Source organism: Podarcis cretensis (assembly GCF_951804945.1).
Source record: "Podarcis cretensis genome assembly, chromosome: 6".
NCBI classification, from domain to species: Eukaryota; Metazoa; Chordata; class Lepidosauria; order Squamata; family Lacertidae; genus Podarcis; species Podarcis cretensis.
The window spans coordinates 67209197-67234195 of record NC_137175.1 but is presented as its reverse complement, the minus strand read 5'-3'; the positions used below and the strand labels follow the sequence as shown (position 1 = coordinate 67234195).

Sequence of the window (24999 nt, the reverse complement as noted above, 5' to 3'; positions counted from 1 at the left end):
AGACAAGAGTGATTGGAGGCTACTAGTTTCAGTCACATTGTTCACATAAACAAGTGTATATATCTCCCCCTTGACTAGATCAGGATGGTTGTATTTAAATATGATGTATGTAAGCCTCTAATCTTTCACAGTAAGAAGAGACATGGATGTACGTACATGTACCTATATGCATGAAACTGTAACAAAGTTCAAGCTTTTGCACTCGGGCTGTTTAAAGACTGCCCTGGCCTTTTTAACATAGTACACAAGACATTGTGGAAATTGTGTAGCATGAAATATATTTTGTAAGAATCCAAACCAACAGGGTGAAATGAACAAAACATATTAAAGTAGCCACAGTTAGCTGTTCTCTAGGTTATAAAGGGTATCATTGACATTTCAATACCATTTATAGTTAAGTAACTTCACGTCGGATGTCACATCTACCAGTTCAGAGAAGGCTGCCAGTTCATTAAATATTTATGTACTTAGAGCACTTATTGTGTCTTTCCTTACAAGTTCAACTAATAGAATCAGGCTGTCCATTGTAAAATACTCAAGATTATACCATTAACGCAATAATATGTTTGCTAGTCATGCTACAACAGAAGGTTTTATTTAGGTCATTTAGAGAATTCTGGCAACTGAACTTTTGCCAGCTCATGGACATAATCTTCAAAGTATAGGCTGCATGTAACTCAAATACAAGTAATACTTTAATAGCAATAACTTACAGATACAAACTAATGATGAACTACAATTTCACAAAGAATTGTAAACATTTTGCACAACTGTCAGTCCTGTCTTTTAGCAAAGTGCTCTTTTGATGAGAAATAAATTAAACAAACACATAGCTAGAATGGACTACTTCCAGACAATACAAAAAAAGGTGTTTCTCTTTAATAAGTCTTGTAAACATATTTATGGAGAAAGCCATAAAAGTGTCTTGCAGGCCAACTATACTTACATACCTGGGCAACAAAATCGTCTTCAAAATGCTTTGGATGTCATTTAAAGTTTAAACTGAATACAAGTACAGTGGGTATCTCAGGGGTACCTCTTTAGTCTCATGTCCCTGAAATAAATGAGTTAACTGTGACTTATCGGCAGTTGTGTCATTGAATGGGGTAGCAAAGGCTGGAGTCCAAGAGCAGAAGGTGAATGAGCTACAAAAATAGAAGGATTTGCTGGTTAGCCTAACTAGAAGTATAAAAAAATATTACTTGTGAGTACAAACCCAACTGCACTGATATGGCTGGGACACCAGCAAGCAGCACCCATTTCACCAGCTGGTACTAGCGCTCATTTCTAGAATGACAGTGCCGCCCCCCCCATGTCTTTATACCCTGGGCAGTGCCTGTTACCAGATGAACTCTTTTATACATACAACTTTGCAGTTTGTGAGGAAGGTATCTTATTACAAAAATGCCTAATCCCACTGAATACAGTTCAAAACTATGCATAAAATGGGCCCATTGCAGCAAAACGACAACAAAATTGTGTGGTATCTTAAAGAGCCACAAATTTCATTACGGCACAAGCTATTGTGAACTACAATACTTTTCAGATGCATCTGCAGTTCCCTAAAGCTTATGGCTCACTAAAGATTTCATAGCATTTAAGATGTCATGAGGCTTGCTTTATTATAATATGAAGCCCTTTACAATAAAGCCTTATTTGAAAGATGAAAGCTATTTAAACTCTAATTAGGCCTTCTTCCTTTCGATTTAAGGAAAAGTTTCTAGCTTGACATAAACCTTTTGTGTATGCAGGATAACAGAATTGTGGTGAACTTTAAGTGCTATATAATGAGTATTTTCCCCCCATAAAGTTTTGAATACAGCATTCCTATACAGAAGTCCATAAGAACATGCATTTTTTTAAAAAAAGAATTGTGAACATTTTTAAATGTAAAAAGGTGAGCATGGAAATGTAATTTGGGGAGGAAAGATCTGTGGGTCATTATTCAGAGATCGTCTGCTACAATAAAGAGCCCGAGATATTGTCAGTTTCAAAGGCATGGTAAAAAAAAAAAAAAAGCCGCAACGCGCAAAAGGCCTAAGCTTATGCAAGGCTATCACTTATTTCCCCAAACTGGGGACCAGAACTTGCCAAACAAAACAAAAAAGGTATGGTGTACGTCTGCACACACGGAAGCAAAACCAACAGCTTTGACATCCCGACTTATGGGCTATATGCTATCATGAGCACAGAGAATATATGGAGAACTTTTGCTTGCTTTCCGAGCAAAATATTTTTTATCAACCTCTCTCTGCAGCAGAGTACTAGGGACAACAACCTGAAAAGCTAGAATGTATTTGTCATCTAACAAATTTCTATCCTGCCTGTTAGAAAAAGTCTCACAAGGTGGCAAACAATATAAACGATAAAATATACAAAATATTCCAATCAAACACAGAAAAACAGTACAAGAATTTCCCAAGAATACCAGACACAAGAATGAGTGTCTTTTTTTTTTTGGCTGCCTGTGGGTTGCATGGTGCCCAACCCTGAGCGAAAGGGTGCATTTCACATTTTCTTCTCTCAAGTCTATGAAGTAATTATCGCATGCTACTGTACCTACCATCCATGAAATTATGCAGAGCATTTAGCATTGTCGCATCCTGGGGTACATAGGCCGAGTAGCCCATTTCTTCTAACATTGGTGGAGAAAGCCTGGAAGGCTGGACTGTTGTAATAGGAGTAGACGAAGAGTGATTGGGGCTAACGTGTTTCTTGTGGCGTGCTCTGCAGTTTTGAAACCACACCTAAGCACAAAATGGAAAGAAACAAAAAGATGCACATCGTATTCGTTATCTGGCATTTAACTACATCAAAGAAACAAAGTATTTAAAACCATTGAGGGCCTCTTCCATATATATGCCAGTGCAACTTTTTCCCTGTGTGTGCTCTTTACTGAGGCCAGGTAGACCCAAATTAAAAATAAGATACATCGAACTTTAGTACAACCAACAAGTTGGGGGAGCTTCTAACATGGGCTCCTGGTGTCAGTGTTCACCACGGGTCACTAATCACTCACATTGCTGCTGGCACATGCAAGACAACCCTAAATTATGTTCCTTCAGCAATGTAAAAGTATGTGATGGAAGACATTAGATGTGCATTTTCTTCCTAAAGAAACAACAAAACAAAAAAACAAAATCAATGTTTCAGGACTACTGTAAAAGACATCACACAAGGTCTACTCTAGCTAAGGAATACTGATCAAGAGAAAAACTGTTCTTTGGAGCTTTATGCTGCTGAGAAGCTCTGCTCACAGTACTTGTGAAGTAACTGCAGTACAGTTACCTGTATCACACGCCTGCTCAAGCCTGTTCTTTCTGCCAGTTTTTGGAGTGTTTGTGCATCTGGATTGTTGTCCTGAGCAAACTGTGCTTGCATTACCTGGAAAATGCAAGAAGTATTTTTTTATTTTTAAACTGTAATTTTTTTTTAATGTACTAGCCAGACTGCATAAGTAACAAGATGCAGTCATATAGCTCCAACCTCCAACAGCAGTTTTGAGGAGTGCATTGTCCACATAAAAGACTTCCTAAACCACATCAAGGCAGGCTAAGCTAACCCAATGACCAGATTAGCTCCAGCACTAGAATACAACATTACGTGAAAGAAAGAAAAAAATCAAAGCAAGATTCCAGCTTATTTGTTACTGAGAGCTGGTTTCATGTGACGACATCATCATTATTCAATCAGATCATATCCATTTTATGTGACACTTGTATTACAAAAATGCACCTTCATGTGGCAAGAACTAGTTGTTGCCCTATCAGGGCCTCCTTTACAAAATGTTTGCAAATATGAACAATGTTAGTATGAAACAGAACACGGAATAAATTAGAAATGGCTATACTAATTTTTGCAAAGGCAAGGCGCATTAAGGCACATTCATAGCACATATACACCACAGGGCATGATTAAACGTAACCTCCTGGTGAAGTTACCATGCCCAAAAGTGTACTGTGTGAATCCTACTGTGAAATGATTTTTGAAAATTAGCTTTTACTCTTCCCTACTTCTTTCAGGAGCTTATTCAAGCTGAAAGTGGATTTTTGATTAGTGTACAGTATATTATTGTTAATTTGATCTCTAGTTCTGCACTGATAGTTCAGGAACGCACAGACAAACTATAGTATGCCATAAGCCTTTTCTGATGAACATTATAAAAGAGATAAAGGGCCATTACTTTACATTTTTTGAATGAAAACCTCATGGCCATTTTGGTGTGGAAGAATTGAAGTTTAATTGAGTCAAGATACTTCTACACCTAGCTGTAAACTACTGGAGTTACTGGTGGTTGGGTAGACAAGTCAACTGAATATTCAGTTGTTGATATCAGTACCCCAAAGTTATGACTTATATAAACTCAAATGGTCAATATTGTAACTGGACTTCCCCTTCCTTTCCTTCCCTGTGTCCCAAAATCTGCTCCAGAGAGTTCGGGGACACTACAAATATTTGAGGTGGTGCAGAGAGCTACAGGGTGAGTGAAAAAAGGGAAGCCTGTTATAAGAACAGAAATCTGTTGCACAATGGGATGAACATCACTAGATGCAACAAAATGAGCTGAACCCAGAGCTACATGAGTGAATTTTCATGCATAAAATATTCCTACTCCTATAAAGGGCAAGGAAATGAGATTCTTGTCAATTCCATTAACCACTGCAGTCCTTTGAGAAAATTGCCAAATAATAACTCCAAATTAAAAAGTATTACATGTGTTTAAGGCAATTAAATGTTTGCTACCTAAATATTATTTGGTATTTTTATATGTGGAAAAAAAGAGGTGCTGTTTACAACTTTAAAAGTAGAAGACCTAAACCATGGGTAGGCAAACTAAGGCCAGGGGGCCAGATCTGGCCCGTGGACGGTCCTGGAATCAGCATGTTTTTACATGAGTAGAATGTGTCCTTTTATTTAAAATGCATCTCTGGGTTATTTGTGGGGCATAGGAATTCATTCTCTCCCCCCCCCCCCAATATAGTCCAGCCCCCCACAAAGTCTGAGGAACAGTGGACCGGCCCCCTGCTGAAAAAGTTTGCTGACCCCTGAACTAGACTCACTGCATAAATAGTCCTATGGCTCAGATCAAAACACCTGTTTATGCACACACAAGTGCTTTCCTGAATCTGCTGAAACGAATCTATGTCGTATCGCCTGAGCAAAACTTCAAATACTGCGTCTGAAGCTCCTGTGGTATTATTTAACAGATGCTGGTAGAGGTGAGGAAAAGCTGTTTTGAGGGCTAAAAGCTCTGCTGTACATATGGAGCTTCCTGTGTATCCATTGCATTACCTGTTGCAACATTAAGGCTGCAGTCTTATGCCTGTTTACATGTCAGTAAGCCTCACAGAACTCAGTGGGCTTACATCTAAGTGGACATGTCTAGGACTATATGGAAGGCAATTTTAACATTCTGAACAGACAGGCCATTGCTTCTCATCTAAAAACTTAAACAGCCACTTTTATATACACATAATAATGTGGATGTTAGGATCCAAAACTAGGTTATTTCCCACATATGTAAGTAATACCAGAAATACCAGTACACCAGAAATAAATATTTTGAATAGGAACTGAAAACTTTTATGTCAGCAAACTTTAGATTAATTTCCCCCTTTTTCTGTCCAATTTTTGCTTTCTAATTGTTTTTTATCAATAGAAATGTACCTAATCCTGTTTTATTAGACTGCATTTAATTTTAAGAGATTGTAACGCAATGTGGAAGTTGGCATTTTGCCTTAAAAGGGGCAACTTAAGATTCAGTGTGCATAGGATTTATTTATGCTTATATGGCAGCAAAGGTACTAAGCTAGTGAACAAGAATGAATTATAAAGCAGAAAGTGGAAATAGGCAGGTGCTAGAGTGGTTGTGATAAGGAACTGCAAGTTTATCTACCACAGAACAAAAGTAGCTAACGGAATTCAGGGGTAAGCATAGGAGAATGTGGACAGGTTCCTTTTCTATTGACATTGTTGCAATGCAATCCCCCCCTCCCCCCGAGCACAAAGACATCAGTTTTTCAAAGTTCATACTGACCCCACCATTGCTAAGCTTCAGCCTCTGCTTATCTGAACATGACAGTGATGCCTGTGCTGAAGAGCCATGGTTTTGATTGCCACTTGGGTTTGGCAGCTATGGTGAAATGCAAGACACTGAAAATATCTGTTTCCTGTAAAGTTATATTCTGCACATTTTCTAGGACTTCTCTTCATGTTACACAGAACTGAAACTATTTAGTCTCCTATTATAATTATGTGTAGTGATGGAAATGTCTGGTTTAATGAATTTCATCAAGTAGTCAAAACAGATCAGCATTTACATTTCCACTTTACAGAATTACCAGCTGCCTTCTGGGAAACAGAAACGCTGAAGAGTAACTATTTCACATGGAACAACATCTAACACTTGCAAGAATATTCCAGAAACATGCTGTGCCCTTGACACCAGGAGAAATATCTGCAGTGGAGAGAATTTCTTCATAACCAGCTATATTTAATATAATTATTAAGTGATGCAGAGCATAAAGTCATTATCCTCCCCCCTCCCACCCCATCCCAACAACCCACAGCTGTCTTTCATTAGAGGCATTGTACCATGCCAGGGCTCTACCTGAAGCTGATCTGCTGTGAAACTGGTCCGCGCCCTTTTTGCTGGTTTTGGGTGATTAATGTCTTGTTCTGTTAGCAAGGCACCTTCCATACTGATACCATTACCTGAAATTAAAAAGAAGACAAAGTTGAAGTTTTGGCAGTACCAACACCAGTCATTAGTTACAGACATAATGCTAGAATAGACTTCTTGTATTAAGGATATACTTGAATATGGAATTATCCATTTTTCATTATTTTGCAACTCTACATAATTATCTTGAGTTTGTACCAGATTTGGTATTCCATTTTTTAAGCATGGTTCAGATCAGGGTCCTGGCTGCAAGCGCAGGCCTTCACTTTTATTTGGGGGGGGGGGGGTGTAGGAAGAGAATCAATGAACCACCAAACAGGAATATGACATGGCCTTGATTAAAAACCAGTTTTATTCTGAATCGAGTAGAGAGAAAGAATGCTAAATGCTATGGACATAAAAAAAAAATCAAGCTCCTTATAGTTCTTGTCAAGGGCTAAATTCAGATCATTTAAACTACAATCCAAATCCCAAGTGGGGAGCAGTAGAGCTTAAAAGGAGAAGCAGAGTCACCAGCAAAGCCTTGCCATTCACACTGGCTGGTGTGGAATGGGAAGAGGGAGCATGAAAGTTGCTATGGCAGAGCTGGTGCATCAATTGAGCCATCATGTGATGGTAGTGGAGTTGGCTCAAGGTCCAGCAGATCCAGGGTGAAGCCAGCCCTTCCCCAACCCCGTAACACTCCATTATGGAGCTCTCCACAGTCTGCCACCAACAGAGATCTTGCTGCTGGCCCCTTCCTCCAACTAGCACATTGAGTGGGAGGGATGGTTCTGAGGAGAGTATGGAAAAAATATAGACAATCCAACTCCCACCCCCAAAACCGGTCACAAAGGGGGTTTGAATTACAGTGTAACTCTATCCGCCCAATGAGAAATGTTTACTACACCACTTCTTCACAACTGTGGATCAAATGGAACTACATTGCTTGGGAAGGACAAACATGTACAGTGGTACCTCTGGTTATGTACTTAATTCGTTCCGGAGGTCCGTTCTTAACCTGAAACTGTTCTTAACCTGAAGCACCACTTTAGCTAATGGGGCCTCCTGCTGCTGCTGTGCTGCCACTGAACAATTTCTGTTCTCATCCTGAAGCAAAGTTCTTAACCCGAGGTAATATTTCTGGGTTAGTGGAGTCTGTAACCTGAAGCATATTTAACCTGAAGCGTATGTAACTTGAGGTACCACTGTAATGGACTTGGGATACCATGCTTTGAAAAATCTGCAAACTTCAGGAGCAACAGTGGTGCCCCCCCCTTTTTTAATGAAGTGCAAACATAGCACCACTAGCATTCACCTACAAGCAATTATGGCAATCTGAAGTGGCCGGTGTGGCATGGAGAATTTTACTTTGCCAATGCCACAGATTAAAAACACTGGAGGAAAGCAGAGGAGAGGTAAAATGCTCCTTAGAACAAGGGTGAAAACTACAGGTGACCAACTCCTCATGCAATTGCATGCATGCTACATTTATACATTAGTTACAGAGAAAATGATCAAGTTAATCTGGTTTCCAGAACCTACTGGGGTGTGTGTGTGCTTTTCCCTCCACATGAAACAAACAAACAAAAAAAGGAATACAGCCTAGGGACCTAACATCAAGAAGGAGAGTTACCATTTTCAACTTCTCGTTTCAGATTATCCAACATGCAGTCATAATGTACCCTACAGAGGACTTTCTCTTCCACCAAAGCAAACTCCTCCCCTGTGGAAAGCTGCCTTTTGCAGGAGAAGCAGGCAAAGCATGCCAGATGATACACATTTCCCTTAGCTCTTCGGACCCAGTCAGTGGAATGGATATGCCTGCCGCAGCGAGAACAACGAGTTCCATACCGTCTGTAACAAAAGAAGGGAAGAGAAAATAGCAGCCATTCATCATACAACTGCCACTCAAGTTAGATTATGAAGCTACATTACGGGTATTATGAAGTTCATCATAAATGCTACTAGTCTCATTGAAAGCTGGGATTTGCTTAAGTTCCACTCAACTGCTTCAGAAAAAAAGGAGGATTGCCTGACTTTGCAATTAATGTTTGAACTTTTGAGATGACGTTCCCTTATGTATTCTTGTGGGAATCATAAGAGATCTCATAAGGACAAGTCATACCGCTTTGAGGCAAGTCAGCCCAGGAGCCCTGTTATGTCATACACATGGTGTTATGCGAGATTATATCTTGATGCAGCAGGGGTATCTTTTTAAAAAATTGTGTTTAATACTTGCTATCCAAGACAGAAAGGTGTTGAGTCAGGCAGTACCCTACACCTTTTTATTCTATAGCTTTCTTTTAAAAAGGTATAGGATATTCCTCCTTACTCCATACATATATTATCACTCTGTGTCCAGGAGATGATAATTTATTACCATTAAGAAAAATAGGAGGGCAACTAATGTTTAATACACAAAACTGTGTGCAATAAAAAGCCCAGCACAAAAGCAGCAATGAAACTACAAAATAAGTGCATCATAACTCAGCAGGAACAGTCCATATAGCTAGGCAACACCATGGAAAGTTTTTTCAGCAGTCGGCTTAGACAAGTAACCAAAAGAATGTGATATTCTTGTGGGGTGGATAGATACCTCTGGGCTAAGTTCTAAGAGTCAGTGGAACCATCAAGACCTACTTTGCGCCATCAAACTCAACTATGATAAAAACAGAGGGAAGCCATAGTAGCGTTTCCCCTCTTTAGCTCAGGCAATGGAGGGAAATATGCAGAGAACAGCTGCTCTTTCAGGTACAAAGAGCCTAGGCCAGAGGTCGGCAATGTGTGGCCCACACTGGCTGTTTAACTGGCCCACGAGCCACCCCAGAACTGAGCTGCCCGCTTGGCGAGTCCTGGAGCATTGCGCTAAACCAGCGCAGCGCGGTGTGGGGACTCACTTCTGCAGCACCGGAAATCATGTCTGCGCACACGCAGAAGCCGGAAATCGCAGGCGAGAACCCAGCCCATGGAGGGTTCTCTGCAGGACTGATCCAGCCCGGGCAAGGTAAACCGACCCCTGGCCTAGGCCATTTAGGGCATTAAAGAGGTAAAAAGTGGGGGGATGGGACGTTTGCAATACAGGCTGCATTCACATGGGGGTTCATTCCATTTTAATGACTATTAAGTTCCATATTATATGTGCATTTTCACACATAAGCCACTATGGTGGAAAATAGTGCAAGCTTTGTGCTCATTTCTGCTTTATTGGCTTTTGGGGGCAGGGGAAATGAGGACACTATACTCCACTATAGTTCCAGTTGTGTGAAAGCTAAATAAATTAATAAAATAAAATTAATAATAATAATAATAATAATAATAATTTTATTTATACCCTGCCCATCCTGCTGCGTTTCCCCAGCCACTCTGGGCGGCTCCCAAGAGATTAAAAACAGAATAAAATATCAAACATTAAAAGATTCCCTAAACAGGGCTGCTTTCAGTTGTTTATTTCCTCGACATCTGATGGGAAGGCGTTCCACAGGGTGGGCACCACCACTGAGAAGGCCCTCAAATGTAATTTGGAAATTACTGTATTTTTTGCCCTACAGGACGCACTTTTTCCCCTCCAAAAATGCGCACTGACCCCTCTCGCTCTCCAGGCTTCAGAAAGCTATCCGCAAGCCTTGGGAGCCCGCGGGAGTTCCCGCCGGGCTCCCTAGGTTTGCGGATAGCAGACTGTTCTGGGGGCTGGGGTCGGGGGAAGCTCGGGCTTCCCCCATCCCAGCCCCACACCTGGGGGAAAATACTTTTTTTATTCCCCCCTCCCCAAAAAAAACCTAGGTGAGCCCTATAGGGCAAAAAATACGGTAACAGGCGAATGTTGTGAAAGCAGACAGCAGAATTCTGCACCAAATGAATCCCCAAGTAGAGTGCATTGCAGTAATCCAAATGAATTATTACTAAAGCACTATAATGGCAAGAGTCTGACAAGAGCCATTTTACTACAATATTTTCCAGCTGTTTAGACACTATTCCCCTCCATCGTTGGTACTGAAACAGAAGGACAAATGAGCTTAGAATGGGAAGATGTTGAAAATTAATTCTATTACTCTCACCAGTGTATAAAACAATGTCAAAAAAATCAATGCAAGTGAGCATTTGGTGTATTTCTGAAGAGCACCTCACAGTTTCACATCTGTAGGCTTCATGGATCTGATAGTCAGTTTTAAAAACTGTTTCCAAGTTCTTTCTCTTGACTTTTCAACAGACATATTAGGTATTATTCAGGATGAAAGGCCAGGTACTTTTATTACAGTCAGAAACACCAAGCACTTTAGATAGATAGATAGATAGATAGATAGATAGATAGATTCTTTATTGTCATTACACAAGTGCAACATTGCACAGTGCAACGAAATTGGATGTCATCCCTTAAAAAAACAACAAAAGCAAAACAGCAACAACAACCAAACAAACCACATTCCAGCCACACCCACACCCACACCCATCAAACTCCCAGGTCACACTATCGAGTTACAGCATTCAAAAAGGCCACAGCTCTTGGATAGAAACTATTTTTCAGTCTATTTGTCCTTGACTTGATGTTTCTATATCTCCTGCCAGAAGGCAGTAGTGCAAACAGACTGTATCCCGGGTGAGATGCATCCTGCAGGATGTTGTTTGCTTTCCTAAGACAACGGGAACCGTACAGTTCTTCCAAAGATGGGAGAGGATGACCAATAATCCTTTGGGCTGTGATTATGACCTTCTGGAGCACCTTCTTCTCCCTAGCTGTACAACTGGAGAACCAAGCACAAATACAGTATGTGAGAATGCTCTCTATGGAGCCTCGGTAGAAGGACACCAGCAGTTTCTCACTCAGATTGTTCTTCTTTAAAAGTCTGAGGAAATAAATTCTCTGCTGAGCCTTCTTCACCAGAGCAGTGGTATTTGCGCTCCAAGTCATGCCCTGATCGATAGTCACTCCCAAAAACCTGAATTCCGCCACCCTCTCCACCCGTTCCCCGTTGATATACAAGGGCTGAATGACCGCCTTTTTTGTCCTGTAATCCATCACCAATTCCTTGGTCTTAGCTGTATTAAGAGCCAGATTGTTCTCTCCACACCAAACACAGAGCCGCTCCACCTCGTCCCGATAGGCGGACTCATCCCCTCCTGAAATGAGCCCCACCACCGTAGTGTCATCAGCAAACTTGATGATTTTGTTGCTGGAATAGATGGCTGTACAGTCATACGTATAGAGAGTAAAGAGCAGGGGACTCAACACACAACCCTGTGGTGAGCCGGTGTTAAGGCTAAGGGCTTTGGACATATGTGACCCTACTCTAACCCTCTGAGAACGTTCTGACAAAAAATCCAAAACCCAGAGACAGGTGGAGTTGGAGAGTCCAATCGCCTCTAGCTTGGACACCAGTCTATGGGGGAGGATAGTGTTAAAAGCAGAGCTAAAATCCACAAACAGCAGCCTCACATAACTCCCCGGCTGCTCCAGATGGGACAGAGCAGCATGGAGAGTGGTGGTGATAGCGTCTTCTGTGGATCTATTTGCCCTGTATGCAAACTGGTAGTTGTCAAAAATTGGTGGAAGACAGGAAATAATGTGACGGCGCACCAGTTTCTCAAAGCACTTCATGATGATTGGAGTCAGTGCAACTGGTCTGTAGTCATTCAAACTACTGATTGTGGGTTTTTTAGGCAGAGGAACAATAGTTGACGACTTCAGGCAGGGTGGGACAATAGACTGGTGTAAGGACTTGTTGAAGATCTTAGTAAAGACCCTCGCCAGCTGATCCGCACAGCCCTTCAACACCTTTCCAGTGATGCCATCAGGTCCAGCAGCCTTCCTCGGATTCACCATCCTCAATACCTGTCTCACCTCGTGCTCCTCTACAGTGAATGAGGGGCCCCTATGGGCTGGTGGCTGTAATACCGACGTCTCAGGTGGCTCCCTCTCGAAGCGAGCAAAGAAGAGGTTAAGCTCCTCCGCCAGCAAAGGGTCACCGTCGACAGCACCAAGGTTAGGTTTATAGTTGGTAATATGCTGAATCCCCTGCCACATCTGTCTTGTGTTGTTGCTCCTTAAATTATCCTCAATCCTCTGTCTATAATCCAGTTTCGCCCGTCGAATACCCCTCTTCAAGTTTGCTCTTGCCACACTGTAAAGCTGCACCTCGCCCGACCTGAAAGCCCTGTTTCTTTCCCGCAACAGGCATTGGACCTCTCTATTCATCCAGGGTTTCTGATTGGGGTAAAACCGGATGGATTTATTTACTGTGACAGTGTCTGTGCAGTGATTGATATAGCACAGAACTGCCGCCGTGTGCTCCTCCAGGTCTGAACGATCGAAAATATCCCAATTGGTTCTCTCAAAACAGTCCTGCAGCTGGTGAATAGCACCTTCAGGCCAGATTTTAACAGTCCTTGATATTGTGGGAGCCCGTTTCCTGAGTGGGATATATGCTGGTACCAGGAACAGAGACATATGGTCGGACTGGCCCAAATGTGGCAACTGTAAAGCCCTATAGCCGTGATTTACATTCGAATAAACTTTATCCAGTGTCTTGTCCCCTCTTGTGGGACATTTCACATGCTGATAGAGCGTTGGGAGCACTGTTTTAAGTTCAACATGGTTGAAGTCTCCCGCAATGATGTGCACAGCTTCAGGATACTTGTCTTGCTGGCTGCTGATAAGGCTCTGCAGGCATCCCAAAGCCAAGTTGGCATTAGCATCTGGTGGCACGTACACACCAGTTAGCATAACAGCTGTGAACTCCCTAGGGAGATAGGCTGGTCTACATTTAACAGCTACAAATTCCAAATCTGGTGAACAGTGACTGCCCACAGTCTTAGAATTTTTAGACCAGCACTTGTTCACATATACACACAGCCCCCCTCCTTTGGTTTTTCCGAAGTCCATACTTCGGTCATGACGATGTACCGCACAGCCTTCCAACTGAATAGCTATGTCTGGTATGGACGGTAACAAAGGTAACAAAGGGTGAGTTTCTCCTTACACCTTCAATGGCAGTAGCTTACTCTAGCAGCAAAGTATTTCCATGTTTTATCTTGGTCTGCAAAGAAGAAAGGGGAGTAGTTTACTCCCCAAAGTGCTGGCATGCAACAGAAATACTTTCCTTCTGGAGGAAACAATTGCAGTTTGCGAGAGTAGATGGAAACAGGAAGATGGCAGTAGGGCTTAATCGAAAACATTTTTTGAAGTTATAATATTGAGATTGATTTCATCAGATTGCAAGTAATTCCAGATAACTACACTCTTCCAGCCATGCTCTATCCCAGACCACCCCATGACACTGTTTGTTGGTGCGTGCAGTGGCGTAGCGTGGGTTGTCAGCACCCGGGGCAAGGCAAGTAATTTGCGCCCCCTAACCCGGGAATTTGTGCCCCCTAACCCGTGGATTTGCCCTAACCCCAGATGTTGCGCCCGGTGCGGCCGGCCCCCCCTGCACCCCCCACGCTACGCCACTGGGTGCGTGCATATCTATCTATCTATCTATCTATCTATCTATCTATCTATCTATCATCTCTAACAGATCTTCTGCAGCAATTCTTTCAGTCAGGATATATGCAAGTGACATTAAGCACTTTGTTAGCTCAATGGGAGAAATAGGCTACAATCCTTTAATTGAGTTCCATTTAAAAGTGAGTTCCATTTAAAATACATAGGATATGCATAAGATTCTGCTGTTAGATAGACTGGAAAATACTCAGCTTTGAGTTATGCAATCCTTAAATTAAGAAGGGGAACTGTTCCTAAAAAGATTTATTTGGTTTCCCAATTTCTGGCATGAATGCTGCAGGTTTTGCTTGTTTTGTGAAGGGCCATATTTTTTCAGATTTTTTAAATAACTAAAAATAAACATTTTTCAATTAAAAAAAAAATTAAGAGGACGACAAGATGGAGAGGGAATGGTTCAAGAGCAGCTACCCAGAAAGTAGCCTAATAATGGCTACCAAATAACACTAAAGCAGGGATGGGGAACGTGTGTCCTTTTTGGGTATCGTTGGGCTCAACTTCCAACAGTTCTTGCCAGCTCAGCCAATAGTGTGTTTCAGTTATGAGCACTGCTGTGCAAATAAGCCCTCTTTGTACTAGGATGTGTCCATGCACATAAAACACAAAAATTCATGGGTCTACTGTCATAATCTTAGTATTTTGTAATTACAAGATACCACCTGCCCTATAAGAGGAAAGAAGAGCGATGGAGGGAGGCAAACAACATCAGGTCTGCTCCGGTTGACTGACCCCCTCCAATAGGGACAGTTTTACATTTCATAGTTTCATATTATAAACCACCTAGAATGCTTTGACAGAAAGTTGATGCATACATGCAATAAACACATACGTAAATAAAGCATAGTATACCTGAAATAGTCTAGTTTGCAGAAAACGTCTTTGTCTTTGATATAGCAGCTGGTGTGTCTTCCCAAAGAAGTCCTACATACACTGCAAGAGAGACACCGCACATGCCAGCACAAGTCATTTACCTATGAAAGGAGAAAGAAATTTTACATTCGGTAGCAGTGATTTAAGCAAACTATAAACAGGGCTTGAAGAAATAAAGTTCACAGTAATACTTAGGACTCTCAAGTGTGAGAATCCACAGATCTAAAAAGCAATCATAAATGGAATTTATAATACTACTACTAGTAGTAATAATAATAATAATAATTTTACACCCAAGAGGGGCACAATTCATTGAGAAGTTCTCCACTACAAGCCCTACTGACACAAATGAGTCATGCCAGAGCTCTGTTTAATGCAAGGAAGAAAAGCCACTTGTGGAAATCCAGAAACAGCTTCTCTCCCCAGAGGGACTGTGCATCTACAGTGACCGAACAGAACAGCACAAAAGCATCTTGAGGGAGAACTGTTTTGTTCCTGGTATTCCCCAATTTTATTCAAGGGGGTGGCTCTGTTGATTTTCCAGTCCTGCTCACACAATTCACCTGAATAAATAAGTTAGCAGCAATGGGTTATTTATTTTCATGCAAATGAGCAATAAGTAGCCGTAAGTCAGCAGGGGCATAAAAGACTTCAGGCAGAGGCCAAACATACAAATTCTGATTTAGATGTAAAGATGTGATTTTAAGGCAACTTTCAGAAGGAAACACACAAACTCTAGCTCCTGCTCTCAGGGGTTAATTTGCCTCTGGGTGAATTAAGACTGCAAGTGGCTGGAGTCTCACTGGTAATTTACCTTTGCTTACATGGCAAACAGATATACTACAAAGTAATAAAACAAGCTTCTAAAAGGTAGAGAAGGGGCAAGTATTCTGGAGGGTGAAGCTCCCATAGGCCTCCTCCAACACCACCCCTGCTGGTCAGGCTATAACAAGGGTGACAGAATAAAAATATAAAGGTGTAGCCTTTACTTGAGCAATTTTCAACGACATATTACATGAAAATGAGCTAGCACAAACATGCCCCAAGTCAAAAGCTAGTCAAGACTTTGAACACAAGTTTATTTTCAAGTTATTCAAGTTATTCTAGCCTTTAGAATAAGTGTTTGTGTAAGCTTTAACAGAACATTATGGGAAGAGGGCAACATAGCATGGATGACTATGGAGCTGTTTAATCCAGAAAGGCAGTTTTAGCTGACACCGTATCACCTTGAACTGCACTTAAGGGGTGAAGTTGCCCTGCAGAGCTTACCATTTAAAGCATGAGAAAGTGAAACACTTATTCAGCTGCTTGTTTATATGAAACTTACCATGGATCATTCACAACCGTAGTGGAGGTTAGCTTGCTTGGCTACATTAAGTGATGGAGCTGATGAATGATCCATGCTCTCAAACCAAACAGCCGATGTGCAATTGTTGTAGTTGATCACATAGCAAATTATATCCTAGCTGCATTTATTACTTGTGCTGACAAGGTAATAGACACAACCAGAGTGAATTGCGTGAACAGACATGTTTTAATCCTCTGCTAGATCAGTGGCTCCCATACTTTTGGGGGACCACTGCCCCACTGGCTTCTTCAACTCACCCCCAGTGCTCTCTATATCCTATCTTCTAAAAAGCATTATTCAAAACAGTGGTTTGCACAACCCACCAAAGATGATAACACAGTAAAACTCAAAAAAGTAGTAATTTTATATTTATTCTGAAAATAAATATAAAAAATGAATTCATAAACTCTAATCTTGTAACTTAAAGAATATATGGCAAACAATATTGCATGAACTTTTTTTAATTGCATCATTAATAAAAACAAAAGGGTGAAGGAAATCTATAGCCTAAAACACAAACTTTCACCTACCACAGATATACAGCAAATTATTTGTAAGGGAATCAGTTACCTATTACCAATGATTGGGTACCTTGTAACAATTCAGAATCATAAATAAAAACAAATGTGACCAAAGGAAATGGCTTTGAAAGTGATAAGAGCAATAAAACATGAAATACCAAGGTGGTGGTTTTTTTGCTCTAGTGCTCTAGCCAGGCCTTTGTAAAGAAGCAATCAAAGGCTTTGGAGTGGCATACCGCCAGCACCCACCCTCACCCCACGCCTCTTAGTCCCGTCCCCCCCGGGGAGATACCATCCACTTGGTAAACCACTGTACTAAGTTTTAATAGCATGAATAAAGTTTTTCAGAATATTTGTAGCTCAATTGATTGTCACTTAGCGATTTGGTAATAACCCAAGATACAGAGCACTAAATAGATATATTAGTTGTCCACTACGCCATTTCAAAAATGCCAACAGCCTTACTAAAAAAAACACCTTTGAAGCAAGAATTTAACGTTTGATAAAGTTAGAGGGATGATCAAATCAGTGAAGTCAGATGCTGAAGGAAAACTAATAGTCCTTGATGGTAATTCATCACTGTATTGATTTAAAAAATGAATTTTTAAAGTTCTCTGTTCTTTAAGGTGCAGTGTTGTAACTGAAAGTTTGGAGTTTTGAATACAGTTTTGAACTACCTTTGATCACATAACAGTCACGTAACTGACTTACCATGACCTTCTGAAATGAGCACAATGTACACAAAAGATACATAAACAACATTGCCTAAGCCTTGAAACAGCATAAACAATCCTACCAACTGTGATTGAACCCTGCTTGCAGAGTTTACCATGGCCGATTGTCGGTGGTACTGTATTTGCTGTAACTGTATAAACATATTCCCCACGCCAGAAGAATTTACCAGTAAGCTACAATGCAACACTCCTGTGTTTGTTTCTTCAATAATGGGAAGAGGGAAAGAGTATTTGCCACATTGTTTTCCCCGAGTTGGAAACAAAGTCACATCAGTGAAAAAGATTAACTACCTAATTCACAAACAAGCATTAGTCTCTCTCTCTGACTTCACCACCAGTGCTAGGAGCAGCAGTACGGAGGGCTATGGAACATGTTCATAACAACTGAAGTCAAAGAAGCACAGAGCTTCAAGGGTCCCCGAAATCATCTGCTCCAACTTCCCAATGCAGGATCCATGCCTCCAATGAAGGAGAGTCCATCAGCTCCCAAGGAACCATGCTACAGCGCTGAACAGCTCGAGAGGTTTCTTCTAATGCTGAACAATTGCAATTTCACTCCGTCTAGCACAACAGCCTCACATCTCCCATTAACAGTCTCTCTTCTAGGGCAGCTAAACACAACCAGTTCTTTCAACCATTCCTCATAGGATTCGGTATCTAGACCCACTTTGATATCTGGATTGCTCTCCTCCGAGCACCCTCCAGCTTGGACCTCTTGATGTGCGGCACCCACAACTGGACACAGAACTCTAGATGCAGCCTAATCATCACAAGTTTGATCTGCAGTATAAACAATTAATAGTCCTATGTAGTATTACCACTTTATCCTTGAAGTCTGCATCCTGTTACTTTTTAATCAGCAGTTGGAAACATTTTTGGGGACCTCAAGCTGTTTTATGCTAAGGGTTCACTCTTCATTCAAGTGTTTGATTAGGATCTGGAAGACTAGGATTTAAATCCCCACTTGGTCATGAAGCTCACTAGGTGGCCCTGTGCCAATCACAAACTCTCAGCCTAACCTACCTCACAGGATTGTTGTGAGAAAGAAGAAAGGGGGGGAGAGAATATATACATGAGCTTGAGCTCCTTGGAGAAAAGGTGGGATCCAAATGTAGTAGTAGAGTAGTAGCAGTAGTCATTGTCACTTCGGTCCAGTATATCTGAAGGAGCGTCTCCACCCCCATTATTCTGCCTGGACACTGAGCTCCAGCGCTGAGGGCCTTCTGGTGATTCCTCACTGCGAGAAGCCAAGTTACAGGGAACCAGGCAGAGGGCCTTCTTGGTAGTGGCACCTGCCCTGTGGAACACCCTCCCACCAGATGTCAAAGAGAACAACTACCAGACTTTTAGAAGACATCTGAAGGCAGCCCTGTTTAGGGAAGCTTTTAATGTTTGATGCATTACTGTATTTTAATATTTTGTTGGAAGCTACCCAGAGTGGCTGGGGAAGCCCAGCCTGATGGGTGGGGAATAAATAAATTATTATTATAGCTAACAGGAATAGTGGTCAGGGATGATGGGAGTTGTAGTCCCAAAACATCTGGAAGGCCGAGTTTGCCTATGCCTTTGTTATACCAAACTTCAGATGACAAATATCCACTCCCATATTCTGTGTGCAGATATACTGTAATGCTCACACACAATAATTCCCCAAATGTACCATGTTGGCAAGATAAACCCAAAAATTATTTTTAAAATCTTGTTTCATGCCTGCTCCCTAAATTCACCCTACATTAGCTGCCAGGCAATCACAGAACTTCTGGCAAACAAGAAAGGAAGAAAGAAAAGGATGCAGAATAATCCCCTTTCAAATACAGAAGCCAGCAGTTGCACCTCCATAAGCCCATCCATATAATATTCCAATTATAATCAAATATTAAGAATATCAAATGTAATTTCAGGTTGGCTTTTAATATCTGGCACCTCAAAAAAACAAACAAAAAAAACACCACAAGAAAATACATATCCATTTGAGATTTGTTTTCTGAGCTGGTGGTTATGATCGCTGGGGATTTCAGAAATTTTGTTTCTTCATCCAAATTTTGAAAACTGGTAATTTACTTTTATGTCTCCAGCAAGCTTAAAGCAATGGAATACATTTATTTCTAATAATGCAAGTGCAATCTATTTTGAACACATAACCTCCTTAGGTTATCTGGCCAGGGCAGATGAATAATTAAAATTTTATATTCAGCCAGGAGAAGACCTTTTACTAAGGCACCATTTCATGAACCAATCAGAATAAAATATATGCATTCTACAACAAGTGACTCTGCATTATGCTTCCAGATTTGTTTATATTCAACTTTCCACTTCAGATTTTAAAAGTATGGATGCTATTGAATGCTGCAATTCTACACACATTAACCTGAGAGTAAGTCCTATTGCAGCCAATGAAGTAAGCTCCTTGGTAGATATTTATTGTATTGTGTTTGTAAAGTGGTATTTAAGACACTTCAGGAGTGAGCAGGAAAAAATTAAGCTGTTTCCTAGTTTCAGCATGGCCCAGATTTGGAGCCTCTTATAGGAATCTACTGACAAACTCAAGACAGTCTGATGATTGTGAAATCCAAATTATCTGGCTTTTTACAACAAAACCAGACTTCAGTTTTGATTAGTGCCTACTAACCCATGATCTAGTGCACATATGACATTTATAATCCGAAGAGGAAACTTCACTTGAGTAAGGCAGCTTTTAAAACCTGCAACATAATTCTGAGTTTGAATTTGTCAAAACAGTGGCCCTGTTTTGTAGCAAATATGTGCACTAAACAAATGATCTTAAATATAACACCAAAGGTTAAGACTAGCCCAGTAGTCAAGGAAACCAATTTTGACTGCAAAGAAATAGTGTTGCAAATTCAGTGAGCAAATCTCCCGAAATCTGTAGTGATTTTAGCTTTCAGATTTCTCAAATATCCAAGTAAAGTGAAATAAGTTACTGTTTCTAGGAGCAGGGTGGGAAACCTCTGCAAAGGCCCATAGCATTTTCTAGCAGTACTTTTTGGAGGTGATTTCCTGCAAAAGAGCTTAAAAAAACCAACTCGTTCAAAAGGTACTATTGACCCAAGAAGCGTGCTTTTAAGTAACTTTTCATTGATCACCTGCTGGAAAGCACAATCTCTCGTGGTCCAGAGTGATCCTTTCAGGAGAGCAAAAAATCTGGGATCCTGGCGGACAGATGGCCTTCCTTGAAGCCCCACTGTGAGCTCCAAGCCCATTCATTTACCGCTCCAAGGCCCAAGCTTGCAAGGCCCTCCAACTCACCTTGAGAAGATACTTGTCGATTATCTCCTGGCCGCAGCTGCTGCAGATGCACTTGCTGGGCGCGCATCCGCCCGGGCCCGAATTCAGCGAGCGCGGAGAAGACGAAGAAGGCGAGAGCGGGGTGGACGGCGAGCACGAATCCTCGTCTCCGGCAACCTCGGGGCTCACCTGCCACACGGACACCAGCAGATTAATACACACGGGCCTGCAACCCCTCCCCACGGGCCTGTTTCCCGCAGGAGCCTCTCGGAGGTAACTATCGTCCTCTCCCCGCCGCCCAATCATTAGATCCAGCTGCCATGGCGAGCGCTCCCTCAAACCAGCCGCCTCAGCCCAGGTTCCCCGCCAATACTATTGATAAAATAACCGATAATAGTGAGAGGAGCTCCCCCTCAGTTCCTACTGCGGTTGAATATTCTCTCCCTTCTTCGTGTTTGTGCCCCTTCGCCCTCACAAATCTCCCTCAGAAGAAAACCCAGTCCGACCTGAAGGCCACCCAGTGAGTGCCCGGACTGGGTCGGGGCAGGTGGGAGAGACTGCGAAGCCACGCGCCCGCCTGGCCGCCCGCTAATGCCCCCCCGTTCCCGCCTTTCTCGCGCTGCCCCCACACAAAGAGTCCCCTGTCGCCTCAGACCCGCCGTCTCTCCTTCAGCTCCCTTCACGGACTAGGAGGAAAGTCCGTTTCTCGTCGCTCCATCCCACCCGCGTCTCGCTGACTTACCAGCCCCGTCTCTCCCGCGCTTTTCCGTCTTCTCCCAGTCGCGGTCGCCGCCGCCGCCGCCGCTGCTACTGCTACTCGCCCACACTCCTCAGCCATGAGCCTCGGGAACTGCGAAGAAAGACCAGACGGCTAAGCTCGCCGAAGGCCGCCGAAAACTGAGGCTCGTCATAGGAGAAGGAAAGAGGGGCTGCCGACCATCCTTCCCTCCCCTCCAGCCAAAACTAAACGGCGGCAATTAGGGGGCGAAGTCGGCCCCGAGGCATAAGCGCTTCAATGGGGCCCTTGAGCACTAATTGCCGCTCCTCCAGCAGCAGCCCAAGACCTCGCCCGCCCGGCGCTCGTGCCGGGCACGATTTAAATGAAAATGCCTCAGCTTGCGCGGCCTCCAAATACCCTCCGCAATTAGAGCCCGCCTTGCCACTTCCAGCTTGGGGCCTCCGAGGTGTAAATTGCCACTTAAGCACTCGAGCCGAAGTCAACAGGCCGAGGGGCTGCTGCTTAGACTCGAGGATTTATTTATTTCGTTAAGCTGAGGGCACAAAAAAGGGGGGAAGAGGAAGAAGGGAAGGTCACCAGAAGAGAAAGGAGGAGAATAGAAACCAGCCAGCTGAATTTAATTCGGGGGGTCATTAAACACAATGGCCCCCTTGGCCAATTTGGAGGGAGGGCGCGCGCTTGATGAAGCCCTTTGGCGCTGCCGAGGCCGAGCGAGGCGAGGGACAAAAGCGCTCGCGCCAACTCCGCCAGGGCGCTGCGCTCGCCTCCATTAGGCGCGCGGAACAAAGCCGGCGGAGGGCGACCCTCGGCCGGTCAAGCCCGCGCCCAAAGCCCCCTTTAGCTAAGCGGCCGACTCCATCCAAAGTCGCAATGCAATCCTGAACCCGATTACTGTTTCCAATGGAGCTTTGCAATCCCAGCGGTTAAGATGTCAGTGAATGTGGGCGATGCATGTCCAATCCACCTGAATCGCCAAGATGAAATGTGAGAAAGATCATCTGGAGCGGAGGCAGCGGGCACTGCGCCCTCCTACATCATCCCTGACCCCTGGGCGCCGGGGCCGGGGCGAAACGGAGCCCGACCCGATCTAGAGCGCCCCGATCCGAAGTATAAATGGGTCTGCCCAGAGTAGCCTCGTGGAAGGAGGCAGAGCTAGTTTCGGGGATACATTCCTGACCCGCGTAATAATTTTAACCGGGTTGCAGCTAGTCCACCGGCTCCTTGCTTTGCCGAGATCTTTGCGACGGAAGAGGCTGCTCGCCATCCACCGTCCCGGGCCTACACAGAAGCCAACCCTGCATGTTTCCATGGGACTGGCTCCCCACCGGCGTCTATAGATGCAGCGCACGATTTGACATTTCCCATGCGCAGGTAAGCAGTATAAAGCACAATGGAAAGAGGCAGGAAGGTTACAGCAAAAAGGGGGGGCACTATCCCCCAGAACCCTTAAAAAGCCAACCCCAACCCAACAGGCTCTACTCGAGCTCTTGTGAACAATTTGCTCTGGTTTAAATGTCTTTTCGTTTTGGCTCAAGCAAGGCTTCTATTTCCATCTGTCATGGGTGCTTTAGCTGAGATTCCTGCATTGCGAGGGGGTTAGCATAGATGATCCCCGGGCCAGGGGTCCCTTCCAGCCCTACGGTTTTATGATTCCAGTGAATAAGTATATTGCACTCATTTTTAGAATTCCTTGAACAGAGACTAGGAAATGCGGCGGCCCTTGAGGGTTTGGCTCACAGTCTGGTTTAAGGCTGCTTGCGATCACTTACCCCGGAGTAGCCCCATCGAAGGCAGCCGAGCTAGTTTGGAGGATTCTGACCGCGCCGATCGCCACAGATGTACGGGGGGGCGAACCCAAAACCGCTGGAATTAACTGCCTTTTAAAAGAGGGGTGAACAGGAGGCAGATACGGGTCTGCTGGCAGGTTTCTGGTTTGCAAAGGACTCCTGGCTACCAACTGCTGAGCAGCAGCAACGAAAAGATTTGCTCACCCCCTCTAAATTATGCTGCCAACACGGAGGGATGTATGGATGCGTTGGTGGGTGGACCGACCGCGAGTTCTCATCAGTTCTGATAAACTCAATGCAGATTCTTTAATTCTAAACGGTTTGGCTTTGGCACCAAAAGAAAAAGTAGGTCATGCAAGCCTGACGTCTGTCACCCGCTTGCTTTAGGGACAGTTCGAAGCGAAATCGGGGCACGGTAAAAAAAAAATCCTCAAAAGCCAGCGATGCCTTAAGGGACTACTCCGTTGTATGAAGTCGAAGCGGCGTCCTTCGTAAGAAGTGGAAGCGGTGTCAGTCCTCCGTGCACCAAATATTCGATTTCTCTCTTTCCCCTGCGGACTAAACTTGTTTTCGTGTGCTCGCGCGCGCTTTTCTTTATTTCTTCTTTTTTTTTCAGCTGGAAATTCAGGTATTTGTTTATATTTTAGTTAAAAAACAAAAAAACAAACAAAAGAAAACCCGAAGCTTTCCACACACAGACACACCAAGTAAAGGGTGTCAAGCGCTTACAGACGTTAGGTGGAACCGTGCCAATTTGCCTTCAGGAGTGGAAGGGGAAATCGCTTCCACCACACGAAAAAGCGCATTTCAAAGGAAGAGGAGGGGTGGGGGTGGGGATACTTTATAAAATTACGAAATGTAATTTAAATTACATTTAGGCGGGCGGAATTCCTGGACGGGTCTTAAGCTGCGATGAGCAAACCGCTTAACGCGAAATATTCGCCCCCCGCTGCAATGAAATGAAACTACTCCGGAGCAAAGAGCATAGCAGCTGGTATCTCTGGGGGCAAATTCGGATCCACTCCACTTTTACACAGACTGCGAGGGAGGCAATCGGCTTAAGGAAAAGGGTCTCTCGTCTTCGCAGGGGGAAGAAGAGGCAGCGGGCTCACCTTTTCCGTCGCGAGGCGAAGCGCAGGCACGTCTTTGTCGTCCAGTTTACACACAAACATCTGGTTGCTCTTCCAATACATGGCACTGGGCTGCGAGCGCTCCTCACATACCAACTCCAGAAAGGACGGAGCCCCCACTCCCTCCCTTTCCGCGCAGGAGAAAAAGAAAAAGGGGAAAAAAGCGACTTGGGCGAGTTTTGAAAAGTATCAAGGAAAAGATAGCCAACGCCCGGCCCTCCTCGTCGGCCTCCAGTCCTTGCTCCGAATGGCCTCCCCCTCGTCTTCTCCGCTTCCCTCTTCCCGAGCTCCCTACCCGACTCCACTGATGTCAGACCCTGGAGGGGGGGAAAGTTTTGTTTTCAAGTGGGTGGAACCTCTTCCCGCAAAAGCCTCTTGGCTTGCTGCTGGAGCCTCACCTCCTCGTGTAAAACCCGCCTTCTGTACATGTTCAGATCTTTATCGCTACAAGCAAGCGCGCTCCAG

General features: G+C 43.4%; 1 protein-coding gene across 3 annotated transcripts; it reads right to left on the bottom strand.

Annotated features, from left to right (window-relative positions):
• Positions 1-261: 261 nt before the first annotated feature.
• LHX8 (LIM homeobox 8) lies at positions 262-24984 on the bottom strand. 3 transcript variants are annotated; one of them, XM_079982424.1, is made up of 9 exons: positions 24517-24981; positions 21621-21728; positions 20900-21067; positions 15009-15130; positions 8298-8518; positions 6611-6714; positions 3289-3384; positions 2564-2747; positions 262-1145 (listed from the first exon to the last, which is right to left on the bottom strand). In XM_079982424.1, the coding sequence occupies exons 1-9, from the start codon at positions 24595-24597 to the stop codon at positions 1069-1071; spliced, it is 1161 nt and encodes a 386-aa protein (XP_079838550.1). In that variant the 5' UTR covers positions 24598-24981; the 3' UTR covers positions 262-1068. The 3 variants fall into 3 exon arrangements, with proteins under 3 accessions (XP_079838550.1, XP_079838551.1, XP_079838552.1); XM_079982425.1 differs by lacking the exon at positions 24517-24981 and adding an exon at positions 23387-24008; XM_079982426.1 differs by lacking the exon at positions 3289-3384 and having other exon boundaries at positions 24517-24984.
• Positions 24985-24999: the final 15 nt, after the last annotated feature.

What these genes read in the sequence shown, in the direction of transcription:
- LHX8 (XM_079982424.1), bottom strand. Translation starts at nt 24,597, where the DNA reads ATGTATTGGAAGAGCAACCAGATGTTTGTGTGTAAACTGGACGACAAA. An exon ending in TGCAAACTAGACTATTTCAG is followed by an intron (nt 8,519 to 15,008) that starts GTATACTATGCT and finishes CTTTTGTTACAG; the next exon opens with ACGGTATGGAACTCGTTGTT. An exon ending in GAAACGAGAAGTTGAAAATG is followed by an intron (nt 6,715 to 8,297) that starts GTAACTCTCCTT and finishes TTTTAATTTCAG; the next exon opens with GTAATGGTATCAGTATGGAA.